This window comes from Papilio polytes, unplaced genomic scaffold (assembly GCF_000836215.1).
Source record: "Papilio polytes unplaced genomic scaffold, Ppol_1.0 DF824325.1, whole genome shotgun sequence".
NCBI classification, from domain to species: Eukaryota; Metazoa; Arthropoda; class Insecta; order Lepidoptera; family Papilionidae; genus Papilio; species Papilio polytes.
This window is the reverse complement of record NW_013524879.1, coordinates 861,160-871,879: the sequence shown is the minus strand read 5'-3', so window position 1 is coordinate 871,879 and position 10,720 is coordinate 861,160. Positions and strand designations below refer to the sequence as shown.

At 31.4% G+C, this 10,720-nt stretch overlaps 1 protein-coding gene across 1 annotated transcript; it reads right to left on the bottom strand.

Moving 5' to 3' along the window:
• Positions 1-1,186: 1,186 nt before the first annotated feature.
• Positions 1,187-4,326, bottom strand: LOC106099840 (the record flags this gene model as incomplete). Its single annotated transcript, XM_013278518.1, has 2 exons — positions 1,187-1,708; positions 3,298-4,326. Coding segments are annotated over 2 exons (1,236 nt in total), but the record flags the coding sequence as incomplete, so codon positions are not given.
• Between the last annotated feature and the right edge of the window lie 6,394 nt (positions 4,327-10,720).

Sequence of the window (10,720 nt, the reverse complement as noted above, 5' to 3'; positions counted from 1 at the left end):
TTTAACCCTGTATTTACTTACTGTATCTGAAACTTGGAATTACCCGAAATTTGAAAGCAAAAATATTAAAGTTTGATTTAAAAATTAAACAAAAATCGTTTAAAAATATTTATTAGTTAACATAGCTAATTCGTACAAAATAAATTACAAATTATATTTACAATCATGTTAAAATTACTTATAAAAATGGAGGTTATTAAAAAAACATTTCTGAACCGAAATCTTATATTTCTCATTCGGTTACATACTTTTTATGGTCAAAATGACCATAAGTAATTTAAGGTACATCTTATTTAATATCACTGAAATATGTCTATTACAAATATTGTCACTAAACAAAATGATTGCACTTCCCCCAGAGAAAAAGTTTGGTCTACAAGAAATAATAATTTTAACCAGTAAAGTTTTCACACAGTAATTTACAGTTCCGAGTCTAAACATACTTTTACTGAGAAAAATATACTATGCTTTTGTTTCTCCATCAAAAATACTAAACAACTAGAAAAAATATAGCCTATGTTCCTCACAGATAAATTACCTTTCTAACAGTGAATGAATTTTCAAAATCGGCCCAGTAGTTTTTGAGTTATTTCAATACGTACAAAAAGACAAATTTTTCATTGTAATATAGTATAGATAAAAAAGATTACTATAATCTGTAATAAATGAACTGACTTATTTCTAACTTTCCAATCGTTAACTTGAGCAAATAGAAAGTGTAAGAAATCTCGTTTAACATTGTAATTGACGCAAAACCAACCTATTACATATACGTGAAATATCACAAGTAATCACGTACTTACAACAAATAACTTACATTTATGTAATGCAACATAAGTGAAAATAATGACATCTAAAGCACACATAAAACTTTCTAACGTTTCTCCTTGAATGGCGGGAAATTTGACAGCATGACAGTGTATATATTTACGCGGTAAAATCAACGGACGCCATTTTGACTTCAAACTTCAGTTGAAACGTTCCGTTCTTCGTAAAATTAATTTAATTATTGTGAATGAGTATTTTTATAAATATTTAATTATTATTTACATTGTATCTCTAAAATTAATTATAAGATAATTTTATTTAATTATATTTTTATTTAGTGTTAAAACTGATTTACATCAAATAAATATTTTAAATGTTGTTTTTTTCATTTACATTCCTATAAAAATGAACACAACGCATTATTTATTTCTGTTATTATTCTTTAACTATAGTAATTTACAAGTTTTACGCAACATAATTTTTTTATTGCCATTTCAAGACATAATTACGTTAAAATGTGACCACATTGCTTGCTAACTACAACTAGATTCCACTGCACAAGGGTAAGTAAGCGTGGAACGGTTTGTAATTGTTACTCGGTTACAAATGATACTTTTAATCGATTATTACGAGTCGTAACCTCGTAGTATACAAATCTGGAAATACGAAACCCTCCAAATATTGTTAAAGATTGGTACATACTGCAGTAATAATTTACAATTTTAGACACACTTTATTTTCTACCATCGTAAGTAATATCTGCATGAAATCCTTCAGGACCTGCTGAATAGATTACATTCTGCATTCTCCCGTCAGGTAGAAGAACGTGATATTGTCCATTCGTCTCTTCTCCTTTCTTCTCTTCTTGGTGACCGAAGTTATTTCCGCTGTGCATGTCATGTACTCTGTAACCGAACTCGTAGCTTGATGCGTAGTTAAACTGAAAAAAGAAACAATTTTAGGTTATGAATATTGCTTCTTACTAATATTATACGTGCGAAAGTTTAGATGGATTGATAGATCTGTTGCTTGTAGCCTAAACGGCTGAACGGATCTCAGTGAAATTTGGATTGCATGGAAGAAAACGTGCCTACTTTTTGTAAAAACCACGCGGAGGGAGTCGCGAGAGAAAGCTAGTATTTATATAAATAACAACTTTTGGTTGGTTTGAAGTCTTGCAATATTTTTAAAGCAACCGCATGTAATGTAAAAAAAAACAGAAGAAAAAAAATAATAAAAAGGCAAAAGTAAGCAGCGATTCTTTTCTCATAACGTGCTAAACTTTTACTCCTTAATTTATGTAATTTAACGTGCTACTTATATGCAACATACTTATTTTTGTGAATTATATAATGTTATATAATATTCTATTTTATTTTATTTACACATGTATCCAATTCTGTGTCTAATAAAGAAATATATATAATTGTGTTTGGTTTCTTATATAACAAAATAAAAGCATTGGTAAGAATAGGCTACAAGGCAAAGTATTTTGTGCTTGTTTGGTTTCCGCCATCTTGGCGCTGATGGTCTCTATTTTTAGCGGTGGAACTAATATAGATTAAAAATATTATATTCAGGCATTTAAGTATAGATATAAAGCTATGTTTACCAAACAAACAACTAGTATATGGTAGATAGAAATCGTTGAATGAAAGACAATATTTAGGTGGATTTTTTAATAAACATTTAGATCTAAAAATAATTTAAAAATTATACATTACAAGTAAATAACTGACGTAATTGTCTTAAGTGTAGTTAAATAAGATGCAACTTATGTAATTTCAATAGATTATTCCTAATATCTCTATTATGAGGCCTTTTCTTGTATTTCCTGGGATGGTTTTGTTTATTTTTTGACAGTTGGAATACATCTAAGTGTTCTATATTCAAATTATGATGACCAACTAGTTTTGATAGTTGAGATTGTGTTAATAAATAAATTGGTTCGCGGAAATGTTGTAATGTTGGGAAATTAAATTTAGTTTGAGGTTGTGTGTATGGAATACCATAATTTTGTTGAATGTATGGTGCAAATGCTAAATTATTTGAACTGTAAATAGGTTCTATGGTTGTAGATATATCAGGGAATCGTTTGAAAGGTCTGTAATTTCCGTAATTACTTTTTAAATCTATTTGACTGTATGTTTCTGATGGTGCATACGTTTGGAAATCAAATTTATGTCGTTGTATTGGTTCTTTTTCTGTTTCAAAATAATCAATTGAATCGTAATCTTGATCGTATTCTGGTATACCGTAATTAGGATTAGGCCTTCTTGATTCTTGATAATCATTGTAATCAATAGCCTCTCCAATAGGGAATTTCGGTGTAGTTAAAAATGTACCGAAATTTTCACGTTTTCTTTGAGAATTTAAATTGATTCTTATAAGAGATTCATGTTTAGGTAATTCTGTAGTGTTAGAGTTTGAATCTTCTATTATTTTACTGTTTGTTTCGTTATATAAAAGGAATGGGCTTGTATCTAAAACTGATCTTTCATGTCTAATATTTTGTATATTCATACTTACATTGTCAAATATTTCACCGCCATCTTTGTTGAAATGTACACCTTTGTTACGCTGCAAATATCTTTGTAAATCTGTTATATCTGTATTTTGATTGAATTCTGGTACATAATTTAATGCTTTATGTTCTTTTATTTTATATTCTTGATGTAAAGGATTATATATTGCATTAAATATGTGATTTAATTCTGTGTTGTATTGTAATTTTTTTGTTTCTAGTTCCATATTTCTTTGTTGTAGATTAGGGTCGTCTGATTCGTTTTCTTTCATTGGTATATATTTATAAGTTTCTTGTATTATTGGTATTTGAGCATATCTGGTATGTTCTGGTAAGGGGTTTTTAGTTGTTCCTTTTATATGAAAATATAAATCAATAGGTCTTTCTAATTCTTTGTCATGGTTAATATTGATTTTTGGATTGTTTATTAAAGCATTGAATTCAGTTAATTGTTGGTTAGGGTTTTTATTTAATAATGAATTAAGTGTTTCTATATCTTGTACTGGGTATCTCTGAGATGGATTCTCTTGGTATCTATTACTTGTTTCTGCCATTTCGTTGATTGTGTTTGGTTTTATTTGTTCATTTATTACGTAAGTATTTTCAGTGCCGTATGATCTGTGTTTCCTTCTCCTTTCATGTTTCTCTTTTAATACATCATTCTCTTTTGTTTTCATAGAATCTAAATCATCGTTTAATTCTGCTTGTGCTCTTTCTATCGCTAATTGATGGTTTTCTTGAGATTCTTGTGTTAACATATAATTGTGTACTCGTGGCGTTTTAAGCCATTTTTGTTGCTGTTGTAATTGCGCTTTGTGTTGTCGTATCCTTTCAGCGTTGAACATTGCTTGTTGGTTATGTGCGTGTAGTTTAGCATTCTGTTGTGAGTTACCAGCTAAAGGGTTGCCATAAGGTAAGTTGGCGACAGCACTTGTTTTGATTAATCTCTCGTCTGATTTGGTTTGTTCGTTTATTACTTCGTATACTGGTCTTGAATTTGTTTTAATTGCTAATGCTAGTTGTATTACTGGTAGAATTGTTACAAGTATTTTTATGTAACTTAAATGCGCCATTTTATCTGAAAAAGACAAAAACATCTGTTAAATATATACATAGAGAAGTGTTTTAACGTAGTATTTGTTGAGTAATTAGTCGTAATTATTATTATATTCAATTGAATAATTTAATTTAAAATCCTTTTAGTAGTTTTCCTTGTGATACGGAAATTAAAAACAAGTGAAAGTAAAGTAAGAGAAAGCCTGCAAAATGTTGCAGTTAAGTTATGTTGTTAACTTTACGGAAATGCTGATAAAATATATCTTCAGTACGATAAAAATTTAAAAGAAAGTGATATTCGATATAACTTAAAAGAGGAATAGTTATACATATATCAAGCACAAGTCGAAATTCGGCAATAGTTTTTAATACTTCATGCTGAAGACTAGCTGTTGCCCGCGACTTTGTCCACGCAATACTAACATAAAAAAGTAGCCTATATGCCCGTCAATATCAGCTACCTTTTAGTGAAAATCCGGTCAAAATCGGCCCAGCCGTTTTGGAGATTGCCCGGTACAAACGGCTTGCGGACAGACAGACAAAAAAAAATGCGATTTTCGTTATCAGCAACGCATCATTATCTTCCTGCAATCCGAAATTTTTCTCTAGATATTACAAATAGACACTCCAATTTTATTATATGTATAGACTAGCTTTATGTACCTTTCCACGTTAGCTTTAATTGTAAACACATGTCGTTTGCGCGATTTTCTTAAAACAGAATCAATAAAAAGTTTTGGATTATAATTGGACGTAATACTATTATAATAAAGCGTAAACACACACTTCTTTGTTGTCTAAGATGTTAGCAATTACACAATATTTTCGAATATTTTTTTTAATAAAAAGCCCTACACTTACGTCACGTTTTAGACTATATATTAACGCCATTGAACTTAGGGAGTAAATATTTTGAATAAAAACACTAATATGGGAAAGAGAGCATTAGTTGCTGCCAACATCAAGGAAGCAAGGTTGTCATCATGTCATGCCATTTTGACATCTGTAATTGATAATTTGACAAATGTAAACAATAAAATAAAATTTTCATAATTTCATGCGGATGAAGTCGCACGGGAACATCTAGTTAGTAAATAATTTAGATTAGTCCGTAAAATTATGCCTCTAATAAAATCATGTCTTTTACATAAATTAGAATATATTATAATAAACCTTCGCAATTTGTCGTCTTTAGAGGATATTGCGACGGAAATGTATTTATATGTTTATTTATCTTAAACCAGTTTTTTATTTCGTTATCTGTAGATACAAGGTTATATTGTGACAGATGGAAAGATAGATGTTATAGTGTGTCTAGATAATTTAAATAAGTTTGACAATTCATTTCAAATTTAGTAGGGATGGTTTGTGTAAAATCAGTCATGAATCTTATCGATTTTCGATTTTTATTCTAATAGAAATTGGAATCGATAGATTTGTAGTTATTAATATGAATTAAAAAAAAACTACTGTTTTCTCAAATTAATAATGACTAGCTATAACAAATAATGAGAGTAAATAAATGTTTATTAGTACTACAGCCGTACGTAATAGTATTGGATTTCGCTAATATTTATGTCATCGCTAAATTCTTTACAATGTAATCACATACAGACACAATATAATTATAAATGCGAAAGATTAGATGGATGTTTATTAGTTGGTAGCCTAAACTGCTCGAATCTCGACGAAAGGTTTAGATGTAGTCTGGTAGAATACATAGGCCTTGTTTTCATTTTTAAATTCCACGCGGACGTAGTTACGAGCGAAAGCTAGTTTACTTATAAATACAACTCTAGGTTTAACAGTTCTGTACAGTTGTCTATAGATAAGTCGCATTTTATGATGAATTTAATGAATTACATATTTGTTTTAATTAAAAAGGTTTAAAAATTACAATGCAATATTGTTCATCTTTCTTTACAAGTTTGAACTTTGTCTTTTCCTCGGAAAAAAAAAACTTTGTAAGTAGCCTGTGTTCTGTGACAAATTACATCGAGGTGTTATTTCGTAGATATGTAGTAAACATACATCCATCCAAACTTTCGCATTTATAATATTAACTAGTATGATAATTCATGTCACTCTATTCAACGTCATATATCGCACTTTTTGGCACGTATAGGATTTGATTTATGATCATCGGGTCAAATATATTGTCGGTCAGTACATATACTACATGTACATATACGGTCGGTACAGTTACTTTAAGAGCACGTACACCTTTGACTGAACTATCGCACAAATGTTTAGTCGCTTTGGTTCCTATGACCTATACCGAGGTGCACACTACTTGATTTTTAGTTGTGCAAAACAGTTGAAGGCTGCGAAACAATCGACAATCGCACAACGGTTGTGCGATAATTTAGTCAAAGGTGTATGCGCTTAACTTTCACAGGTGTTGAGGCTATCTACTGAAGTGTACGACAAAATTATGGTCATAATTTTAATGAAGCTATTGACCGTGCGGTATTGTTACGTAACAAAACAATTTTGCGGTACACTCGAGGACAAAAGTTTTATCTCAAAATTATCGTACTGGTATTTCTTAATAACATAAATGACAAAGTTTAGATGATTTTTGGATATGTCTCGATGAAATTTGCCACAGACTTGAAGAACATATAGGCTATATTTTTATTTAATGCGTATAAAGTCGTGGGCACAAACTAGTTTAGTGTAAAACCAACTTGTTATTTCATTCTAAATAACTAGGTATAATTTTTTAACCTAAGTGTAATCGAGTACATAATTGAAAAAGACCATATTTACTATAAAATTACACGGCGATTACACTTGTTTTTAAAACAAATAAGTCACTTGTAATAAAGTCATGATTTTTTTTACAATACAAAAAGGTTAACATTTTTGTCCCCGAGTGTACAAGCCCCGCGACCATGAAGTACACTTTCACTCAACATACGCAACTTGTTCCGTTCTTACATCCGATGACCGTGCTAAAATAATTACAATCTTGCTGTCACGTGACTCCGTCTATGAAAATAAAAAGTCTATGTTACTCACTGATAACGTAGCTTTTTAACGGTGAAAGAATTTTTGAAATCGGCCCAGTAGTTTTTGAGTTATTTCAATAAATACAAAAATACAAATCTTTCCTCTTTATAATATTAGTAAAGAGTAGCCGTCCCGTGTCTTCGTCCGCGCGTAATTAAAAAAGTAACTAGCTTACAAAAGATTTAGCCTATGCGTTCCTCTAGACTATGCACTACATTTGTGACATATTTCATCGAGATCCGTTTAGCAGTTTAGGCAAACTCAAACAAACATCCATCTAAACTTTCGCATTTATAATATTAGTGAGACATTATTTTAACTTTGATTACAAAAGTTAATTCTTAAAAGTCGTAAATAAATAATTATGAAATGTCCTTAAACTGTACAAAAATGGACATTTGTTTTAAAATATTTAAATAAAAAAACCGGTTACCAAATTGCAACATTTTAAACACAAGGTCGTTTATAAATAAGCTGAACCCAAATATGTACTAACATAAAATAAACCAGAATTTTAGTAATAAATAAATATCATCTTTATGTGTATCTCCTCCGTAGATTGAGGGTAGGCAACATCGTCTTTTCTTCTTCGTCGACGAATTAAGGTAGGGTGGGCTCGCGTGGGGTAAGCCAGCCCATTCGTGTTGTTAAAGTGGGCTTCCACTGTAAACCATTATCTTTGAAAAGACAAAACATTAATAAACAAAACAAATACAGCCTTACAAATAAACGCAGTATAAAGTTAAACTTAGGAATACACTGTAAAATTTGTCCTAATATTTGCTTATACTCAGTTTATTCCTAAGTTTCACTTTATTTCTAAGGCTGATTATGTTTTTTTAAATGTAATTATATTATACTGTTTATTTTTAAACAACCAATTAAAAAGATCTGACAGATATAATGTAACAAGCCTTGAAAACTAACAATGTTTATTATCTTTTTATTGCCTACGAAAGATAATTAGCACGTAATAGTATAACCTTGAAAGTTCACAATGCGTTTGTACAATGTCTTCCAAACAGTCACACGGTGACTTTCAAAACGTGTACGTGCACACAGTTGACTAAACTATCGCACAACTGTTGTCTCGCTTTGATTCCTATGAGCTTAAATAAAGCGATACTACTCGATTTTTAGTTGTGAAAAACAGTTGAAGACTGCGAAACAAACGACACTCAATTTAGTCAAAGGTGTGCGACCGCTGTTACTAAACAAAGGAAGGGAATAGAAAGTCCATTCCTTGGTAAGGATGAAAAGTGGAAGAGGATGTGGCGCCGGCACACTCATCTAATGAAATGCAGAATTACTCCCACTTCTCATGTCTTCTGTGTGGTATATTTGCGGGTTTCACTTACGTTAAATTTATTTACCCTAATTTTTGACTTAGCGTAAACAATTTTAACGTAAGTTATTTGTTACTTAAACAATGTTTCAATGCTTTGCAATTGCGTGCAAATGCAAATTAACCAGCCAGTTAAGTTACAAAATGATAGGGCAATACACGAACTTTAATGTTGCTATACGATACACGCGATTGGCAGTAAATAGTCGGGGAATTTGGCGGTGTTCCACTTTGAAAGCAAAATTCGATTGAACATTTTAAAACGAGACGCGGAACGAAAATAAAATAAAGCTAATAAATGTGTTTAAAATAATCGGTTAATGAAACACGGCTAGTTTATTTTTATTATTATCCCTTTGCATTTACTGTTATCTAATTAGTTCAGAGGCGGAATTACCCAACCATCACCCCGCTGTCATCACCATCTGTCCCCACGAGAGAATGAAAAGTTTCATCCGTCCCATCTTTTAGTCCCACTATCACCAATAAGGTGACAGATAGAACCGTTATGAAATAAAATTAGTTCCAACCGTCCCCTCGTCGCAAAAGGTGGGACGAATGAAACTTTATTCCAATCTGTGCCCACGTGGGGACAAAGCGAGGCCTCGGTTGGGAATAATCCGATTTCCGCCACTGTACAATATATCCAGTTTTCATTCAACACTGTAACTGTTACACTAGACTCCGCCCGCGTGAAATTAAAAATTATAGCCCATGTACACAGATAAATTATTATACCTTTCTAATGGTGAAAGAATTTAAATCGGCCCAACAATTTTTGGGTTAAATCAGTACATAAAAAATACAAATCTTTCCACTTTAGTTACAATATTTGTATAGATTTATTTGGCAACCAATCATCTTTCTTTGTTATTTCTTATGGTTCGAAGTTATTACCTTCTTAAAATGGTCCGTGTATGTCGGCCTTACGCCATTCACTTGGTTAAGGATAAATGCCTAAGCATTGGGCACACCCGTATTATCTGAGATCCGGTGACGATATATTCAATCTTCGAGCCTAGCGTTGTCTTGAATTAAATACAGAAGAACCTCGATAAGTTAAAGTCCAAGGGAAACTCAAAATACTTTAAGTTATAGAGGTTTTAAGTTATCAATGTTCTACAGCATTAAATATACGATATAGTTAAATTAGAGTTTAAAAATGTTATTATTATAATCCACTAGCTTTTGCCTGCGACTCCGTCCGCGAGGAATAAAATAAAACGAGTAGCCTATTCTTCGAGATTAACCTTAACATTATTATTCTACTCCCGTAGTGACGCAACAGGTTTTTGTCCTCCACATAACTGTATCATACGTCATCCCTCTCTCCAGACTATCCTCTACATCTATACCAAATTATATCGAAATCCGTTCAGCCATTTAGGCTATAAACTCTAACAAACATCCATCTATTCATCTAACCATCCATCTCTATCCATATCTCTACTATGCAGCAAGGGTTCATAAAACTGACATATTAAATTATCAGAATAATTATCTACAAAAAGAAAAACAGCAAACTAAAATCTACAGCTTAGAGTTAACTTTGAAGTCGATTAACTTTAAAGTTTAAACTTCGACATAACTGTACATTCACTTCCATTAAACTGGTATTCTGTAAAAAGTTACGTATGTAATAAAATAACCTCTGTGTGTAATGATAGATTTTTAATAACTTGGTATTGATATTTACTTAAAAATGATGAAACGAGCTGTTGCCCGCGACTTCGTCCGCGTGGTTTTAGAAGACATACGAACTATATAAATAACAAAAAGCTACGTATCCCTCGGGAACTTGACACCTCGGGGATGAAGCTTATCCCATGTGTACTCCAGACTTTGTTTTACATCTGTGCCAAATTTCAATAAGATATCTTGAACCGTTGCAGAAAAAAACATTAAAAATTAAACAGAAGTAAACATTAAAAAACTAAATTAATGAATCCCACGGGAACCGTAACTTATCCCGGGATAAAAAGTAGCCTATGTGTTCTTCCAGACTATGCTCT